The sequence below is a fragment of the Dendrobates tinctorius genome, unplaced genomic scaffold, assembly GCF_039654945.1.
Source record: "Dendrobates tinctorius isolate UK_male_01 unplaced genomic scaffold, ASM3965494v1 ptg000032l, whole genome shotgun sequence".
NCBI lineage: Eukaryota > Metazoa > Chordata > Amphibia > Anura > Dendrobatidae > Dendrobates > Dendrobates tinctorius.
Genome location: NW_027361700.1, coordinates 43,162,557 through 43,184,816, shown reverse-complemented (window position 1 = coordinate 43,184,816; position 22,260 = coordinate 43,162,557). Strand labels below are relative to the sequence as shown.

Sequence of the window (22,260 nt, the reverse complement as noted above, 5' to 3'; positions counted from 1 at the left end):
CGTTGTTTTTGCTGTACCATTGAAATGCATTGCGGCCATGTCCATAAGCCGTGAAAAATATCAAGCAAGCTTGATATTTTTTCACGGCCGCAAATACAGCCCTCACGGCCATACGGAGCACGGTCCTCCTACTAATTTTTGCGGCCCCATAGAAATGCAATGGGGCCGCAAAAACGGCCAGCAAAAACACGGCAAGTGTAAAACCAGCCTTAGTTATACATGCCCAGTCAGGCATGTGGAGAGCTAATGAAGATGTCGCATGTGTGATGGATGTCAATCATGTCCAGGGTGTGTGATTACAAGATCCGAGGCCAGACTAGTCTGGGGGAATTAGCATCATGCCAGACTAGTCCTGATTAATTTGGTTAGCGAAAGTGAGTCTTAAAATGTTCTAATCCAGGAATAGGCTTATTTAATGTTATGGTGACAGTTTAATAGCTGTAGGGGAGTTGACAGGTTCCCTGTACTCCTGGATTTAAAAGTGTTTTCCAGGACCTTGATATTGATGTCCTACCTTTAGGTAGGCTTTTAGGGACCAACTCCTGACATCCTCATGATCAGAGAGATGACTGAAGCGGCACAGAGATCCATCTCCTCTTCATTGTTTAAGAGCCGCGGGTATGCATATTTTACTGTCGGGGCCGGATATTGCAGGTCTTCGTAAATCAGTCATATTCAAGTGAATGGGATGGAGCTGCAGTACCGGACACAGTCACTAAAAATTGTGCTGAGCTGTGCCTGGGGAACAACTAAAGCAAGTAACTACAACTAGATCTGCATGGAAGTCACTTATTTTTCACTTCCATCCATATTTAGCTGTCTATCTTTTACAGAGGTGTATCTAGGTTTTCCAGCACCCAGGGCAAGAATTCAGTTTTGCTCCATGCCCCCCAAGCGGTTTGAGTAGTCGTCATATGACCAATCATTCATATGCAATTTGCACACTTACGGTCATGTGCCAACGAACTGCTCTCCCTAATTCTCTCAATGTTCAGTGAAAAACTGAGAGAAACAGATAGAAAAACTAGTTGTCCTGTGACTGTAAGTATGAAAATCGCATATGAGTGAAGTAGCCATGTGATGACTGCTGGAACCAGCAAGCAGAGCTGAATCCTGACAGTGAGCATAGTAAATGCCGTTAAGATTGGCATGCTACAGAGCTTCATTTTATAATTAAAGGGCTTGCTCAGGTTTGAAATGAAAGTCTGCAGTCAATCTAGTGTTCTCCCTTGCCACTGTCAATAATAGACAGTCACGTGAGCACAAGTATGCGATTTGTACACTTCTGGCCACACTCTGACTAGACTTACCCGGCCTCGCTCAATTCATTTTCATTGAAAGAGGCCACACATGTCTAGTCGGCACATGACCATATGTATGCAAATCGCATACGTGCAGTTTCGTGACCTCCCACTCTCACCGCCGGCACCAGAGAGTCCTGACAGCGTGTAGGGCGCACTGTGAGAATTCAGAAGTCTATAGTCACATAGAATGACTGCAGACTCATCACAAACTTGGACAACCCCCCCTAATGCTTGTAACATAAATAAAACATAGTAACCCTTATCTTGTCAGACAGAACAATACTTTATTAACATAGCCATGTATCACATAATCTTACAAGTTATGGATTGTTACAGGATCAGAACCAATAACAACACAAGAAGCCATCACCAGAACCACCAGGAGTACAGAAATATATCAATAGAACCCCCATCAGTACAGAAACACAGAATCACATCCATTATCAGTACAGAAATACATCACCAGAACCACCAGCACTACACAAATTCATCATCAGAACCACCAGCAGTACAGACAAACATCCGTCTAACACTCATCGGTACAAAAACACAGTATAAAACCCCTCATCAATACAGGAATACATTACAAGAACCACCTTCAGTACAGGAATACATCACCAAAACCACTATCATTACATGAATATATCACCAGGGCCTCTATCAGTACATGAATATATCACGAGGACCACCATCAGTACATGAATTCAGCACTAGAAACACTATCAGTACATGGTACATTAATTGTAATGTCTCGTCAGACCAATATACATTTGTATCGCCTGACCTTTCAACTTTCAGTACTTCTTTAGCAATGGCAAGGAGATACTGGGAGTTGTTGATATCAGTCATCATCAGACTGAGGACCATACAGGAACCACAGTACTGATGAGAATTAGTCAGTATCTCAAGTAAATATTTACATCCAGGTACCTTCTAGATGACATCTCTGATTGGAGTCGTTCTCTTTCATTTCTTCATGTAGTCCAGATGCCACTGCTGTACGCTGTGCTTCTGAATACATAATTTTTCCTTCCTACCTCCCCATGCTGTGTCTGCATCTATTACCCCCTTGCTCCCCATACTGTGTCCTCAAATTTACTCAACTCGCTCCCCATACTTTGTCTGTACCTATCCCACCCCGTCGCTTCCCATACTGTGTTGGCACTCCAACTCCTCTCGCTACCCATACTGTGTCAACATGCACTCCCAGTTCGCTGCCCATACTGTCTGCACCCATTCCCCCTTGCTCCCCATACTGTGTCCGCATACATTCCTCCACCCTCTCTCTCTCCCTCTCTCCCAATACTGTGTACTCAAATTTATTCCCCCATCGCCAAATTACAATAAATCTTCATCTCCATTGGAGCACTTACCATACCAAACTTCTGCCGCCTATCACGGCGCTGAGGATAGACGTCAGCAGTGTGATAACATAATCTGATCATGCTGCTGATGTCAGCAAGACCTGGAATTGATGGCAGCTAGGGCTTAAATTGTAATCGCACCTAAAGATGCAAGTACAATTAATCATTGTAAACCAGCGTTTTGCACCTTCTTTGAGCTGGGGAGACACCTCTGACCCCCTCTCCCTTTTGATATGCTTATGAACTATTGTATGGTCTGCTGGTCATCATCTACTGATTGAGTCTCCTATGTATTATACCAGGCATCCCATCTGCAGTAATGACAGTCCTGAGCTTCCCATATCTACTGTCTTGTTTCCTTTATAGGTTCACCTATATTCTAATTCACGTCTGCTACGTGTCATCAAAGGGAAGCAGGTGTGTACCTAAGAATCTAAATGGTATATCCAGTCCAGCTACAGGTCCAGTGCGAGAACAAAGCATGGTGGAGATTTATTTATACTATCCCAAAAATAGATCAAATTAGCAGAAATGCACTAAATTTATTAGTGTCGCAAGCTGTATTATAAGTTTAGAGCATCTTGCTGAAAACCTTTTTTGACTCCAGTTCTTGTCTGGCTTAAAGAGAACCTGTCTGCAGTTTTTGTTATGTAATCTGAGAGCAGCATGATGTAGGGGCAGAGATCCCGATTTCAGCGATGTATCACTTACTGGGCTGCTTGGTGCAGGTGTGATAGAAACCCTGTTTTTTTCTACAGTAGATCTAGCAGTTCTCTAATGCTGAGCTCTGAATAATCCGTTTACACCCCTGCTTGGCAGCTTCCTGTGTACAATGTACATTGCCAGCAAGCTGCCAATCAGTGGTGGGGGCGGCGTTACACAGACTATCTGGACTAGGTTGCACATGAGATATAGTCCTCTAGTGTTAATCTCCTACTTATAAAACACTTATGGTATTGAAACTATAGCACACAGCCTAATAAGTCACGCATCATTGGAATTAGGCACTATTAGCCTAAATTTTGCTGCTGTTAGATTAAATCACAAAAACCTGCTGACAGATTCCCTTTATAACTACATAGTGGTGCTAATAAGTCTGGAGGATTTCCCATCTCCACTAAGCCCCTCCATGTTCTCTACACTCATTACAAAGATGTCTAGTGCGGTGCAAAAATATGCCTGAAAAACAATACAGGAGATTTATCACTGCTGTCTAATGCTAATGCAGTGCAAACTTAGACTAGACAGTGTAATAATGGCTCATGGTATGTGATTAATCTGCCATTTCAAGACTGTCCAGTCTGTTTTCAGGACGTATTAGTTGGCTTAATTTGTACCAGAAATGTCGGCCACAATGTTGCATAGCTATTTCCATACCTAATAGCCATCTCATTTTCTTCATTGTGGCTAATAATGTGCATCTAAATTAGGATGGGTGACAACCAGGTGTGTGAGAGGGGTGCGATCCTAGGCGGGCCTATCTATATATATATATATATATATATTTTATTTATTTTATTTATTTATTTTACTGATTTATATAGCGCCATTAATTCCACAGCGCTTTACAGACATTATCATATATATATATATATATATATATATATATATATATATATATATTTATGACTAATGTGTGTTTTATTTATTGCAGGTTGCTGCACATTTCGGTTACGCAGTGGCTGTCACAGATATCGACAATGATGGGTGCGTTAATAGCCCTCTAGTGTTTGACCTTAGGTAATGCAATATTTGTTCAGAAAGCTTCCCTCGCCATCTAGTGTTTGAATTATTATTAGGAGGCAACATTTGAAATATTAACCACTTCAGGATCAGGTAATTTTAAAATTGGGAACTTTTGTTTACGCCTTCCCTTTTTCTCAAGAGCCAAAACTTTTCTTTTTGCCGTTGACATTGCTATATAAGGTTTTTTTTTCGGGGATGAGTTACAGTTTTAAATGAAAATAAAATGCAATTCCACCATTATTTTTTTAACGTTTTATTTTTATGACATTCACTGTATGGTAAAAATCTCCCTGTCAATATATTTTTCCAGGTTCGTATTATTACGGCGATACCAAAGTTGCATAGTTTTTTTTTTAAAAACACACTATTTAATTTTTTACAATGGGCCTAAGAACAAACAGGCAGGTAGTTACTAACCACCTGCCCGTTACAGTGGGGCAAAAAAGTATTTAGTCAGTCAGCAATAGTGCAAGTTCCACCACTTAAAAAGATGAGAGGCGTCTGTAATTTACATCATAGGTAGACCTCAACTATGGGAGACAAACTGAGAAAAATAAATCCAGAAAATCACATTGTCTGTTTTTTTTTCCTTTTATTTGCATATTATGGTGGAAAATAAGTATTTGGTCAGAAACAAAATTTCATCTCAATACTTTGTGATATATCCTTTGTTGGCAATGACAGAGGTCAAACGTTTTCTGTAAGTCTTCACAAGGTTGCCACACACTGTTGTTGGTATGTTGGCCCATTCCTCCATGCAGATCTCCTCTAGAGCAGTGATGTTTTTGGCTTTTCGCTTGGCAACACGGACTTTCAACTCCCTCCAAAGGTTTTCTATAGGGTTGAGATCTGGAGACTGGCTAGGCCACTCCAGGACCTTGAAATGCTTCTTACGAAGCCACTCCTTCGTTGCCCTGGCGGTGTGCTTTGGATCATTGTCATGTTGAAAGACCCAGCCACGTTTCATCATCAATGCCCTTGCTGATGGAAGGAGGTTTGCACTCAAAATCTCACGATACATGGCCCCATTCATTCTTTCATGTACCCGGATCAGTCGTCCTGGCCCCTTTGCAGAGAAACAGCCCCAAAGCATGATGTTTCCACCACCATGCTTTACAGTAGGTATGGTGTTTGATGGATGCAACTCAGTATTCATTTTCCTCCAAACACGACAAGTTGTGTTTCTACCAAACAGTTCCAGTTTGGTTTCATCAGGCCATAGGACATTCTCCCAAAACTCCTCTGGATCATCCAAATGCTCTCTAGCAAATTTCAGACGGGCCCGGACATGTACAGGCTTAAGCAGTGGGACACGTCTGGCACTGCAGGATCTGAGTCCATGGTGGCGTAGTGTGTTACTTATGGTAGGCCTTGTTACATTGGTCCCAGCTCTCTGCAGTTCATTCACTAGGTCCCCCCGCGTGGTTCTGGGATTTTTGCTCACCGTTCTTGTGATCATTCTGACCCCACGGGGTGGGATTTTGCGTGGAGCACCAGATCGAGGGAGATTATCAGTGGTCTTGTATGTCTTCCATTTTCTAATTATTGCTCCCACAGTTGATTTCTTCACTCCAAGCTGGTTAGCTATTGCAGATTCAGTCTTCCCAGCCTGGTGCAGGGCTACAATTTTGTTTCTGGTGTCCTTTGACAGCTCTTTGGTCTTCACCATAGTGGAGTTTGGAGTCAGACTGTTTGAGGGTGTGCACAGGTGTCTTTTTATACTGATAACAAGTTTAAACAGGTGCCATTACTACAGGTAATGAGTGGAGGAAAGAGGAGACTCTTAAAGAAGAAGTTACAGGTCTGTGAGAGCCAGAAATCTTGATTGCTTGTTTCTGACCAAATACTTATTTTCCACCATAATATGCAAATAAAATGAAAAAAAAACCGACAATGTGATTTACTGGATTTTTTTTTCCCAGTTTGTCTCCCATAGTTGAGGTCTACCTATGATGTAAATTACAGACGCCTCTCATCTTTTTAAGTGGTGGAACTTGCACTATTGCTGACTGACTAAATACTTTTTTGCCCCACTGTATGTCCAGTGCAGATCTCTGCCGGCACAGAGAGGTCACAGACCGCTCCTGCAGGCGAATCAGCGGCTTCAGCTGACGTCATGTCCACAGAACAGCTACTCTTCTTCTCTCCTCTGTTATGACTGGTTATGACTGCCGGTTTCATGCTGATTGACAGCTGGTTGTTAATCAGCATGACGTCGGCAGTCACATTCCATCGAGAGTATAGACCATAAGAAGAGCAGCTCTGTTGACGTGGAGCAGCTGACTCTCCAGCTTGAGCAGTCGGTGACACAAATTTGCAATAAATTGCCAGCACATTCAATGCTTTACGGTCTTATACATCTACTTGCAGATATGATGACCTCCTGGTCGGAGCACCTGTTTTCTTAGAGTGGCGTATTGGTGGAAAGTTACAAGAGGTTGGGCAAGTTTACGTGTACATGCAGAAGCTGACGAAGATTCTTGGCAGAGATTATCAAACCCTCAGTGGGAACTACATTTATGGGCATTTTGGTGCCTCAATTGCTCCTTTGGGGGACCTGGACTTGGATGGATACAATGGTAAGCAGAAGGCGCCATGTTGTTGACCATTAGTTGTTGTCTTTCTCTTCCTTCCTTCTGCAAACCAAGAAAGTACAACATAATATATGACTATACTTTTTTGAAAGGTGCCATGATATTGCAGTTTTTTCTCATCCTAGATGTAGCTGTTGGGTCTCCATTTGGAGGAAAATCTGGAGGGGGTTGTGTGTATATTTATAAAGGAGAAAGGTCTGGGCTTTCAACCCAACCATCCCAGATCGTGGAGAATCCCCTATCAATACCTTCCAAGTTTGGTTTTACGCTCCGAGGAGGAAAAGATATTGATGATAACGGGTATCCAGGTAATAACCGAAGCTGGAATGTTTTGGCATCTATGGCCTCCATTCTGTATTCTCATGTATTGTGATTTGTGCCTCATGTAGATCTGATTGTCGGTGCATTTGGAGCAGACACAGTGTATGTATACAGGTGAGACCATGCCCACATACATCCTTATCACTGAGCATTGATCTTGATGCAGCTTTATTCCTAATTGTATGTGCTTAGATTGGGTAATACAGAAGGATTGTCATCTAGAATCAGAAATTCTGCCTAGTTAAGTAGTCTTAACTAGTGATGAGCGAGTGTGCTTGTTACTCGAGTTTTCCGAACATGCTCAGGGGTTCTCCAAGTATTTTGGGTGTACTCGGAGAATAGTTTGTGTCGCCGCAGCTGCATGATTTGCGACTGCTAGACAGTCTGAATACATGTGGGGATAGCCTGTTTGTTAGGAAATCCCCACATGTATTCAGGCTGTCTAGCAGCCGCAAATCATGCAGCTGTGGTGACACAAACTAATTCTCCGAGCATGCCCAAAATACTCGGAGAACACCCAAGCATGCTTGGAAAACTTGAGTAACGAGCATACTCACTCATCACTAGTCGTAACATAGCTAGCTAAATATCAGGTCTTCGCTACGCAGATTTGCCTTCAGGAGTCTGAGAAAACTTGATGGGAGCTGCAATGTATGAATAATAGTTTACTCAAAGTTTTTTAGGAAACAAATAGCACTAAGAAACAGCAGACAGCTTAGACTAGTCTTCTGGGACTAAGACATGAGGAGGTACAGGGATCTATCCCTTGGGACCATTGCCTATCATACAGCGCAGCTTAGTATCTACTGCTCCATTGAATATTGAGATAGATGCCGGTATGGCGTTGAAATGCATAGTGGTTAATAAAGGACCTTCAAGGAATATTGCAGCAAGAGATTTCTTTTCCAGTATCGCAAATGTGCTTTTAATCCCAGTTTACTTTGAATGTTTGTATTTATACCTCTCTTCTTTCCCTTTTCTCTATTTGTCATGTTCTTGTACCCTCTTACTCAGAGCACTGCCTGTTGTTACCCTACATGCCTCAGTCACTTTTTCGCCAGATACCTTGAACCCTGGTATGAAGCCGTGTATGCTTGGTCCAAGGGCTGTTAGCTGGTAAGAAAAATGTCACCATTTGCCATTGTAATGATGACTCGCAGTCTGATGGGGAGACATGAATGACTAATGGAATTGTGCTTAAGCAGAATCTGACAGCTGATACATGGTGCCCAATCTACAGGCAACATGTACAGTATCTGGCCAGGTATGTTTTCTCAGAAAACACTGCAGAGTTTTATAGAAAAAGTTACTTTCAAAGCCACCAGTGACCAAACCGCTTGGGAGAATGTTCGAATATGTAGGGCCTCGGCAGTTCTAACCACCCATTGCCCTTGAGGAGAATTTCTCCCTGTGTATAGGAATAGATCTTTGAGTCATTGGCAGTGGGCGAGGAGAAGCCATCAGGAACTCGCTTGTCGGACTATTGCCACGTACAGCTCAGTCTCTGGCTTTCTTTAAGGTATGTTTTTCTCTGAGTTAAACATACCTGGCTGAGATCATACCTCCTGCGCCTGATACATACATGCTGCCTCTAGATCGGGCTGCATGTATAACCTGTCAGATTGACTTTAATACAATCCTGGAGGTCTGTTAACCTCCACACACTGACATTTGTGAAGCAAACAAGCCTCATTTTACAATGTGAACTACATCCATGGATGGAGATATGGTGAGCGACCATCTCTCCCAACTCTTCAGCTGCTCACCATATCTCCCAATCAACCTGTCATGGCTAGAGTTGAGCGATACCGTCCGATACTTCAAAGTATCGGATCGGAATGGATCGGCCGATCTTTAAAAAAAGTATCGGTATCGCCGATTCCGATACCGGAAGTCCCATTCAAGTCTATGGGACTTCCGGTATCAGAATAAGAAAAACCCTGTTTTTGCCTTGTACAGCCTCTCTGGGGTCTGTACGGGCCTTTCGGGGGGCTGTGCCGGCCTGCCAGGGGGTCTGTGCAGGCTCCGGTGGTCTGTGCCGGCCTGCCGGGGGGCTGAGCCGGCCTGCCGGTGGTCTGTGCAGGCTCCGGTGGGCTGTGCCGGCCTGCCGGGGGGCTGTGCCGGCCTGCCGGGGGGCTGTGCAGGCTCCGGGGCTCTGTGCCGGCCTGCCGGGGGGCTGTGCCGGCCTGCCGGTGGTCTGTGCAGGCTTCGGGGGTCTGTGCAGGCATCGTCCGATGGGACTACAAGTCCCATCGGGCGATGCCTGCTACCATGACAGTGATTGACACATTAGCCAATGATGGGACAGTAGTAGTCCCATCATCCGGCTAATGTGTTGAATGTAAAAAAAAAAAATAAAAAAAAAATTACATGCTACATACATACAACATGCATACTACATACATGCTACATTCATACTACATACTACATACATGCTACATTCATACTACATAAATACTACATGCAACATACATACTACATATATACTACATGCAACATGCATACTACATATATACTACATGCATGCAACATATATACTACATACATGCTACATACATACCACATATATACTACATACATACTACATGCTACATACATACTACATTCATACTACATACATACCACATATATACTACATACATACTACATGCTACATACATACTACATTCATACTACATACATACCACATATATACTACATACATACTACATGCTACATACATGCTACATACATACCACATACATACTACATGCATGCTACATACATACTACATGCATGCTACATACATACTACATGCTACATACTACATATATACTACATGCATGCTACATACATACTACATGCTACATACATACTACATATATACTACATGCATGCTACATACATACTACATGCTACATACATACTACATATATACTACATGCATGCTACATACATACTACATGCTACATACATACTACATATATACTACATACATACTGCATGCTACATACATACTACATGCTACATACATACCACATATATACTACATACATACTACATGCATGCTACATACATACTACATACATACTACATGCATGCTACATGCATGCTACATGCTACATACATAACACATATATACTACATGCATGCTACATACATACTACATGCTACATACATACCACATACATACTACATGCATGCTACATACATACTACATGCATGCTACATACATACTACATGCTACATACTACATATATACTACATGCATGCTACATACATACTACATGCTACATACATACTACATATATACTACATGCATGCTACATACATACTACATGCTACATACATACTACATATATACTACATGCATGCTACATACATACTACATGCTACATACATACTACATATATACTACATGCATGCTACATACATACTACATGCTACATACATACTACATATATACTACATGCATGCTACATACATACTACATGCTACATACATACTACATATATACTACATGCATGCTACATACTACATGCTACATACATACTACATATATACTACATGCATGCTACATACATACTACATACATACTACATGCATGCTACATACATACTACATGCTACATACATACCACATACATACCACATATATACTACATGCATGCTACATACATACTACATGCTACATACATACTACATATATACTACATGCATGCTACATACATACTACATACATACTACATGCATGCTACATACATACTACATGCCACATACATACCACATATATACTACATGCATGCTACATACATACTACATGCTACATACATACTACATATATACTACATGCATGCTACATACATACTACAAGCTACATACATACTACATATATACTACATATATACTACATGCATGCTACATACATACTACATGCTACATACATACCACATACATACCACATATATACTACATGCATGCTACATACATACTACATGCTACATACATACTACATATATACTACATGCATGCTACATACATACTACATGCTACATACATACTACATATATACTACATATATACTACATGCATGCTACATACATACTGCATGCTACATGCATGCTACATACATACTACATACATACTACATGCTACATACATACCACATATATACTACATACATACAATACATTCATACAATACATACATAGACATACAGTACATATAACATAGAGTAACATACTTACCAATACTTGTCACATTGTTCCCCGAAGCCATTGTCTTTTCCGGAATAAATATTAACATAACAAACCACAAAAATACTCACCCACGATCCGAAGCAGTCCACGAGTGTGTCCCACGACGATCTTGGGTAGAGAACTGCAGCATCAGCTGATGCTGCCGTTCTCTACGGGCTGCAGGAATCCAATGACGGAAGGTAGGTATCCTTCCGCACTGTATTCCTCCGCCACTTAAAAAAAAAAAAGTCCCTAGTCTCACTTTATGCCATTGCTGTGTGGGAATTTCCCACGCAGCAATGGCATAAAGTGAGACTAGGGACTTTTTTTTTTTTAAGTGGCGGAGGAATACAGTGCGGAAGGATACCTACCTTCCGTCATTGGATTCCTGCAGCCCGTAGAGAACGGCAGCATCATCTGATGCTGCAGTTCTCTACCCAAGATCGTCGTGGGACACACTCGTGGACTGCTTCGGATCGTGGGTGAGTATTTTTGTGGTTTGTTATGTTAATATTTATTCCGGAAAAGACAATGGCTTCGGGGAACAATGTGACAAGTATTGGTAAGTATGTTACTCTATGTTATATGTACTGTATGTCTATGTATGTATTGTATGAATGTATTGTATGTATGTAGTATATATGTGGTATATATGTAGCATGTAGTATGTATGTAGTATGTATGTAGCATGCATGTAGCATGCAGTATGTATGTAGCATGCATGTAGTATATATGTAGTATATATGTAGTATGTATGTAGCATGTAGTATGTATGTAGCATGCATGTAGTATATATGTAGTATGTATGTAGCATGTAGTATGTATGTAGCATGCATGTAGTATATATGTGGTATGTATGTGGTATGTATGTAGCATGTAGTATGTATGTAGCATGCATGTAGCATGCATGTAGTATGTATGTAGTATGTATGTAGCATGCATGTAGCATGCATGTAGTATGTATGTAGTATGTATGTAGTATGTATGTAGTATGTATGTAGCATGCAGTATGTATGTAGCATGTATGTAGCATGTATGTATGTATGTAGTATGTATGTAGCATGTAGTATGTATGTAGCATGTAGTATGTATGTAGCATGCATGTAGTATATATGTAGTATGTATGTAGCATGTAGTATGTATGTAGCATGCATGTAGTATATATGTAGTATGTATGTAGCATGTAGTATGTATGTAGCATGCATGTGGTATGTATGTAGTATGTATGTAGTATTTTTTTTTTTTTTTTTTTAAATTTAACACATTAGCCGGATGATGGGACTACTACTGTCCCATCATTGGCTAATGTGTCAATCACTGTCATGGTAGCAGGCATCGCCAGATGGGACTTGTTGTCCCATCGGACGATGCTTGCACAGACCCCCGGACATCAGCACAGCCCCCCGGCAGGCCGGCACAGCCCCCCGGCAGGCCGGTACAGACCCCCACAGGGTGCACAGACCACCGGCAGGCCGGCACAGCCCCCCGGCAGGCCGGTACAGACCCCCACAGGGTGCACAGACCACCGGCAGGCCGGCACAGCCCCCCGGCAGGCCGGTACAGACCCCGGGCAGTCCACACAGCCCCCCGGCAGGCCGGCAGAGACCCCCGGAAGGCCCGAAATGACGGCGCATCATGATGCGCACACACCGCGCATCATGATGACGTCAGGCTGTCAATCAACTTTGAACTTCCGATTCCGATGCCGAATTCCGATATTGAAAAAATATCGGAAGTCGGTATCGGAATTCCGATACAGCAAGTATCGGCCGATACCCGATACTTGCGGTATCGGAATGCTCAACACTAGTCATGGCCAACTAACCCCTCTTAGTACTGTGTGTACTAGAGCATTACTCCAGGTTTATTTGACAGAGGACATGCACCTCTGTAATACATATCTCGCATCCACTATCTTTCCGGCAGCCACCTTACATACCTCTCCCTTTGCCTAAAGCTGTGATACTTGTCACCTGTTACCATTAAACATGGGATTCTCGAGAGAACATCAGCATTAACATGTAATTTCCCGTCTGTTTGTTCCACATGGAAGTGGAAATCCTGCATGAATAGAAACCAGAGGGTAACACATTTCCCCATTTTCTCACACCTGAGTGGGGCATGGTCTGAAAATAATTAAAATTTTTGCCCTAAGAGATAGTATCACAATGTGTCCACCACCCAGTTTATGGCCAAGCATTCCTTTTCTACAATGGAATAATTTTTTTCACATGACGACAGTTTCCTACTCAGGTAGAGAACAGGATGCTCCTCTCCGTGTATCTCCTGAGAAAGGACCGCTCCTAATCCAACTTTTGAGGCGGCCGTTTTGGAGTACAAATTTTTTCTTAAAGTCGGGGGTCTATCAGGACCAGCTGCTTACAGGGAGATACTCTCAGTTGTTTAGAGGCCATTTCCACCTATGAAGTCTATTTGACCATAGCCGATTTTGTGTCCTTAAGGAGGTCATTCAGGGGTGAGGCCATCATGGAAAAGTTTGGGATGAACCTCCTGTAGTACCCAAGAATTCCTAGAAAGGCCCTAACTTGTATTTTTAGAGGGGTCTCAGCCAGTTCTGAATTGTGTTAACTTTATTGATCTGCGGCTTGATTTCACTTCTACCTCTTTCATATCCCAGGTATTTGGCCCCCTCTTTCCCCATGGCACATTTTTTTGAATTTACAGAAATCCCTGCCTTTCTGAGCGCATTGAACATTGCCTGGACCTTTTCCAGATGACTTTCCCAATCCTGGCTGAACATTACAATATCGTCCAGGCATGCTGTGGCATAGCTCTTATGGGGTGTGAGGATCTGGTCCATGGGCCTCTGGAAGGTGGCCTGAGCTCCCTGCAGTCCAAACTACATCGTTTTGGAAGCATCTGTTGGGGGTAGAGAAAGCCGTCTTAGCATTAACTTTTTGTGACAAGGGGATTTGCCAATATCCCTTTGTTAGATGGTGGTTATGTATCATGCCAGCCCAAGCTCATCGATACGAGGTATCGCATATGCGCCGAACTTGGAGACTTTGATCAGCTTCCGATAATCATTACAAAATCTCCATTCTCCATTTGGTATTGGAACATGAAGAATTGGGCTAGACCACCCACTCTGATTCCTCAGTGACTCTGAAATTTAGCATACGCTTCACTTCCTTGAAGATCAGTTCTTGGCTGACCTCGGAAATTCGGTAGGGCTCAAGTTCACCCACTAAGTGGGTTCTGGCAGAACTGCGTTTTCTTTGACATCTGTACACCCTGGCAAATCTGAGAACAGGTCCCGATTTTTCTGCAGCAATTCCCAACACTATTGTTTTTGGGCCTTCCACAGCATGGAATTTCAACTGGGTCCCTGTCGTGCCATGGCTTGATAAGATTGATGTGGTAGACCAGGTATGGATTACGTCTTCCTGGTTGATGAACTTTGCAGTTCATTTCGCACAGCTTTTCTAACACCTCATAGGGGCTTTGCCATTTGGCCAAAAACGTTCTATCTACCGTGGGAATAAGCACAAGGACTCAGTCTCTCGGGCTAAACTGCCTCACCCTGGCTGGACATTTGTATACCCGGGATTGAGCCTCTTGGGCCTGAAGGAGATATTAATTTACGATATACATTATCTTCTCATCCCTCTCCTGCATCTGGTTGACGTTCTCGATGATGCTCCAAAGGGGCGTGACCTCAGCTTCCCAAGTTTCCTTTGCTATATCAAGGAGACCCTGGAGATGTCGGCCATACAGGAGTTCAAATGGATAGAATCCAGTAGAAGCTTGGGGAACCTCCCGGATAGAGAATAATAGATGTGGGAGGAGACAGTCCCAGTCTTGTCTGTCCTTTTCTTTGACTTTCTTAAGCATACTCTTTAGGGTTTTAATGAAGCTTTCCACAAGGCCGTCTGACTGGGAATGGTAAACTGATGTCTTCAGTTGTGTAATTTGCAAGGCCTTACACAGTTCCTTCATCACTTTACTCATAAAAGGTGTTCCTTGGTCAGTCAGGATCTCTCTTGATAGTCCAGTTCAGGCAAAGATGTGGACCAACTCACGGGCTATACTCTTCGCAGAGGAGTTTCTCAGGGGAACCGCTTCTGGGTATTGCATAGCATAGTCCTGGGCAACCAATATATAATTATGCCCATGAGCAGACTGAACAAGGGGGCTGACCAGGTCAATGGCAATTTGCTCAAATGCTACCTCTATGATGGGTAGTGGCACAAGGAGATTTCAGAAGTGAGAAGTGGGAGCGGTTAACTGGCAGGTGGGACAGGACTTGGTGTCAGCCTCTGGCTCCTGCGAGTTAGGTCCCTATGTTGGGCAAACCCAAAATCCTGTCATCCCTATCTCAGGAATGTCGGTCTCAGGGGATACTACCTCCTCATCTCCCACCATTACACAGAAGTGAAATCCATCAGACTCTGGGTGTGGGGAGACTTCTTTAGGAGCAACCCATCTCTTATCCTAGCAGTCGAGGCCTCAACCCTCTCCCACAAGTCCCAGCCCAAAACAAAGTCCCTGCCTATAATAATTGAGTGGAAGAAATTCTGGTCCACATTGACTTCATGGGACCAGACCTTGGGCTGTCTCAATGACCACTATGGCCACCGGATAGTCTTTAGCATCGCCATGAATGCCGCGGACACCCACCTTCTTCCCAATGATAAATTGGAGAAGGAGTGTGGCCCTCACGAGGGTCACCAAGCTCCCTGAATTTAGTAGACCAGTCTTTTGCAGACCATTAATTTTTACAGGACAAGCTTGAGGCCCCTCACTGAGTTGACTGTCCACACTGCAGGCCAGATATGCATAGAACGAACACTGGAGTCCAATGCTATAGTCTATTTTCTTGGTGGCGAGGGGACACTGGGTGGCTATATTATCTGGGCCGTGACATTTACAGCAAATTACATGTCCCGATGGGACCTTCGGCATGACCTCCGCAATGCCCTTGGACTTTAGACGCCCAACCTCCTTTTGAGCATCCGTCCCGTGGTGGGACCCCAGTATGGAGTGGGTTGCCTCCCTAAGGAACCCTCGATCCCCTGATACCTTTTGACCAGTCAGACTAAGTCATCGGCATTCCGGGGATCTCTCTAGACAATCAAGTCTGCATCAGCCTTGGAAGGGAGTGCATGAACTGGTTCATTACAACTCTTTCCAGCTTCTGCACCAGCGTAGAGGACTCTGGTTGCAACCACATTTGGATGAGGTACAGCAAACATTTGGGAGCGAGGGGGTTTGTCACAGTGAAATACCCAGTGGTGAACCCGTTGTGCCCTGACAATCATTGTCACCCCCAAGCGCGCCAAAATTTCAGTTTTCAATTTTGCATATTCTTTGGCGTCCTGTAAGGTTAGATCATAGGAGACCTTTTGTGGCTCCCCCATTAAGTATGATGCCAGGACTTCCACACTGCTTTGGAGGGAGTTTCTCCATATCGGTGACTCTTTCAAAAGCAGTTAAAAATGCCTCTATGTCGTCACCTGGGGTCATTTTCTGAAAGGCTCTTCTCATTGCCTTCTGGAAAGAGAAATCATCAGCTGACCTTGGAGTCGGAGCCGCCGTCGTGCTACGAACCGCCTCTGTGAGTAATTCAATCAGCTGCTGCTGTTGTCAGTGCTGTTGCTGGTGCTGCTACTGCTGGAGCTGTTGTATAAACAGCTTATTTGTCTCCTGTTGTGCCAGCTGTTGTTGCTGGGCTTGCGCCTGGTGATTAATCAGGTACTCCATGGTGTCTCACATTGCTTCCTGGCTTATAGCTGCCTTTACCAAGACATGCAGCACTTCTGCAATAGTACCAAGTGTTCTTTGGGAATGCTGCAGCACTTCTAACACCAAATGTAACAATGCTACTCACGTTTCTATTTAAAAGTCTGTCTGGTTTATTTCAATCTTCATAAACTGCATGCCAGGAAAACTCAAATACAGCCTTTGTCCTGCACAAAGTGAAGCATAAAGTAACAAGTCCATACAATAGTGCGGGTTCACTCACTTGAGTTAGGGTCCGACCTTCCTAGTCCCTTAGCAAAGGCACACAATCCCTGCAAAACACACTGACATCTGTGAGCCAAATAGGCTTCATTCTACAATGAAGCCACACCCATGGATGGAGATATGGTGAGTAGCCTTTCTACCCACTCTTCAGCTGCTCCCAATCAATCTATCATGGCTGATTAACTCATTAGTACTAACACATAGTACTATGTGTACTAGAGGATCCACTCTGCCATCCACTCTGTCTCTGGCAGCCATCTTACAGTGTATAAGTTGGGGTGCCAACTCTCCACATATTCTAACTTTCAAAGAAAATGTACTTTCAACAAATTTTGCATAAGTCAATAGTAATACACACTGATGAGCAAAAGGATAGCAATGTTTTAAACTTTTGAATTTCAGGCTCCATATCTCACCATCAACTACTGCTTCAAATGTGAGACCGCCATTATTTTATAAACAATCATCTTGGCTATCTCATACATAATTTTGACTGTCCACTATTTAGCATATGACTAGTTATGCACATTCTTGTCATGTCACTGCATTGTTACTGTTTTGCTCCTAAAATCTAAATTTTAATTTTTATTATTTTGTTGGTATTTTGTAAATCCACCTTTGGCTTTCGCAATACTGAAAAAAACTTACATATGAAAGGTAGACTCACCAAACCCTGACTGATGCCCTAGCAGGATGCAGCAGGCCTCCGTTGATAAAGGCTTAGGGCAGCACAGGTGCAACCCACTGATGAAGTCAGCCAGTAACCAGATGAAAAAGAGGAGCTGGCTGCCTAGTGGGAAAAATGCACACAGATAAGGCTCGCATAGGACATCAGTCACACAGTGCGGTGCAAAGTGTCTGTACAGCTATTGATCACGCCCATAGTATTAGCAGGCGGGCTCTTCTGCACTATATACATGCATCACACAGAAAAAAACAAGCCAACATAAAGAGAACCAGCTGCATCCTGCAAAAATGATAAAAAGTGCAAAAAGATAAAAAGACATGGGGTATTAGTTACTATTTTGGCCAAGACAGATAAGCTCGCAATAACCATAATATAACATTAAAACCTGGGTAAATTGCGCTCTGCATTGATAAAACTTCTGTCCTGTGGTTTTCAGGAAATATGTCATTCTTACCTCTGTGATCTTATAACCTAATAATACCAGTCAGCACATGGTCAATAATTGTTGTAATCTGTTGCTGCTCACTTGTAAGGTCCAACCTGGTGAAAGGGACAATTCTTGGAAATTACACTTACTAATTCATATCCCATTTTTTCAGCTTTGAAGTAATCGTCTGCATCCAAACCTCAGGAAAAAGCTTGCCCAAGACATTAAGTAAGAGTGAATTTCAATCATGCTCTATAATGGACTGAGTATGCAATTGTTATCCTATTGGGAATATTCCCTTTAAATATCACAGTTCATGTCATTGCAGGAGAAAGATAGCCACCCAGGCATCCCCTTTCTCACTGGTCCCTACTGCATCTGCCTGTATGGCACTATATAGGACTGTATTCCTGGTGTTATGTAGATCACTACCTTTAGCTTTTCATCTATCCATCATATTGTCTTTTATCACCACTCTTCAGATTTCTTAGCTGACATTCAGCTGGACAGCCAAAAGAGCAGATTTCTACGTAGAACCCTCTTCCTCGATTCTTCAACACCTAGCAAAACAATTTTTATTACGATGACGGATAATAGGGCTCCTGTCTGCAGCAATACCACAGCCTACCTGCGGGTATGTATCAGGTAGAGATAAAGATAAGAAGAGGCAGCAAACTTAGCTTGCGAAAGGTTCTGTGATAGGACCGAAACATTGCAACATGGGCTAATAAAGTCACACTTTTCGCCTATTAATGGAGTGCTGCCTCTTCTTATCTTATCTTTATATATCTAACAAATTATGGGATTGTTAATCCAAGAGGCTTGCACTGTGAGTTTTGTAAAAAAATTTCTTGCATTTTTTTGCATTTTGTGCTGCTTCATTTTTCTCTATTTAGATAGACAGAATATGCAACAGCATTCTGGAATTGATGTATACATAAACTCCACTATTGCTACACATGGTGAACATGAGGTTTCTTGGTTTGCATTTTTGACCAAAAGTGTATAAACCCATTTAGCAAGACACAGTAGCCATATTTCAGATGAGACCCTAAACCTACAGATTCTCCTCTCCACATGTTTGGGCCTCAAGTGACCCAAGGCTGAAAATTATCTAGTTATATTCTGATCAAAAAGAGTCTGGGATAGATGGATGGATAAGAGCATGTGGCCTTGGTGATGGATAGATGGCATCAAAGAAAGGAGCACTATTTAAAACTAATATAGTAAAATGTTGCAAGCATCATGGTACTGACCCTATAGCCTCTATAAACAATATAGTTGTGTGAAAAAGTGTTTGCTCCCTCCCTGATTTCCTATTCTTTTGCACGTTTGTCACACTTAAATGTTTCAGATCACCAAACAAATTTAAACATTAGACAATGATAAGACAAGGAAACAAAAAAATGAAGGTATTTACTATTAAAGGAAAAAGAAATCCAAACCTACAGGGCCCTGCGTGAAAAGTGATTGCCTCCTAAACCTAATAACTAGTTGGGCCACACTTAGCAGCAACAACTGCAATCAAGCGTTTGTGATAACTGGTTGGCAATGAGTCTTTTGCAACTCTCTAAAGGAATTTTAGCCCACTCATATTTGCAGAATTGTTGTAATTCAGCCACATTGGAGGGTTTTGGAGCATAAACCGCCTTTTTAGGGTGTGTGCACACGCTGCGGATTCTGCTGCGGATCCGTCTGCACTGCGGTTTTTGATATCCATAGGATACAGTCATATGTAAAAGTTTGGGCACCCCTATTAATGTTAACCTTTTTTCTTTATAACAATTTTGGTTTTTGCAACAGGTATTTCAGTTTCATATATCTAATAACTGATGGACTCAGTTATATTTCTGGATTCAAATGAGGTTTATTGTACTAACAGAAAATGTGCAATCTGCATTTAAACAAAATTTGACCGGTGCAAAAGTATGGGCACCCTTATCATTTTCTTGATTTGAACACTCCTAACTACTTTTTACTGACTTCCTGAAGCACTAAATTGGTTTTGTAACCTCATTGAGCTTTGAACTTCATAGCCAGGTGTATCAAATCATGAGAAAAGGTATTTAAGGTGGCCACTTGCAAGTAGTTCTCCTATTTGATTCTCCTATGAAGAGTGGCATCATGGGCTCCTCAAAACAACTCTCAAATGATCTGAAAACAAAGATTATTCAACATAGCTTTTCAGGGGAAGGATACAAAAAGTTGTCTCAGAGATTTAACCTGTCAGTTTCCACTGTGAGGAACATAGTAAGGAAATGGAAGAACACAGGTACAGTTCTTGTTAAGCCCAGAAGTGGCAGGCCAAGAAAAATATCAGAAAGGCAGAGAAGAATGGTGAGAACAGTCAAGGACAGTCCACAGACCACCTCCAAAGACCTGCAGCATCATCTTGCTGCAGATGGTGTCACTGTGGATCGGTCAACAATACAGCGCATGCATAACGCCTTTTTGTATGACCAAACAACTCAATCTTTGTTTCATCAGTTCACAGGACCTTCTTCCAAAATGTAACTGGCTTGTCCAAATGTGCTTTTGCATACCTCAGGCGACTCTGTTTGTGGCGTGCTTGCAGAAACGGCTTCTTTCGCATCACTCTCCCATACAGCTTCTCCTTGTGCAAAGTGCGCTGTATTGTTGACCGATGCACAGTGACACCATCTGCAGCAAGATGATGCTGCCGGTCTTTGGAGGTGGTCTGTGGATTGTCCTTGACTGTTCTCACCATTCTTCTTCTCTGCCTTTCTGATATTTTTCTTGGCCTGCCACTTCTGGGCTTAACAAGAACTGTATCTGTGTTCTTCCATTTCCTTACTATGTTCCTCACAGTGGAAACTGACTGGTTAAATCTCTGAGACAACTTTTTGAATCCTTCCCCTGAAAAGCTATGTTGAATAATCTTTGTTTTCAGATCATTTGAGAGTTGTTTTGAGGAGCCCATGATGCCACTCTTCATAGGAGAATCAAATAGGAGAACTACTTGCAAGTGGCCACTTTAAATACCTTTTCTCATGATTTGATACACCTGGCTATGAAGTTCAAAGCTCAATGAGGTTACAAAACCAATTTAGTGCTTCAGGAAGTCAGTAAAAAGTAGTTAGGAGTGTTCAAATCAAGAAAATGATAAGGGTGCTCATACTTTTGCACCGGTCAAATTTTGTTTAAATGCAGATTGCACATTTTCTGTTAGTACAATAAACCTCATTTGAATCCAGAAATATAACTGAGTCCATCAGTTATTAGATATATGAAACTGAAATACCTGTTGCAAAAACCAAAATTATTATAAAGAAAAAAGGTTAACATTAATAGGGGTGCCCAAACTTTTACATATGACTGTATTATGGTACTGTACACCCTATGGATATCAAAAACCGCAGTGTAGACGGTGCGGATTTTTCCGCGCGGATTTGCTGCGGTTTCTAAACTGCAGAAAGAATTGACATGTCAATTCTTTCTGCGGATTCCGCTGCGGTTTACCATCTCCTCCATTGTAGAGATGATAAACCGCAGGGCAAAACCGCAGGTAAAACCGCAGGTCTTTTGACCTGCAGATTTACCTGCGGATTTTTCAAAATCCGCGCGGCCAAATCCGCAGCGCATTCCGCAGCT

General features: G+C 42.4%; 1 protein-coding gene across 1 annotated transcript in view; it reads left to right on the top strand.

Annotated features, from left to right (window-relative positions):
* Positions 1-22,260, top strand: part of ITGA2B (integrin subunit alpha 2b) — a 212,119-nt gene that overhangs the window by 86,985 nt on the left and 102,874 nt on the right. Inside the window, exons 11-18 of the mRNA XM_073572841.1 lie at positions 3,035-3,085; positions 4,323-4,375; positions 6,785-6,993; positions 7,134-7,316; positions 7,398-7,443; positions 8,344-8,445; positions 18,821-18,876; positions 19,131-19,282. Coding sequence (XP_073428942.1) covers positions 3,035-3,085; positions 4,323-4,375; positions 6,785-6,993; positions 7,134-7,316; positions 7,398-7,443; positions 8,344-8,445; positions 18,821-18,876; positions 19,131-19,282 — 852 coding nt within the window. The remainder of the gene's footprint in view (positions 1-3,034; positions 3,086-4,322; positions 4,376-6,784; positions 6,994-7,133; positions 7,317-7,397; positions 7,444-8,343; positions 8,446-18,820; positions 18,877-19,130; positions 19,283-22,260) is intronic.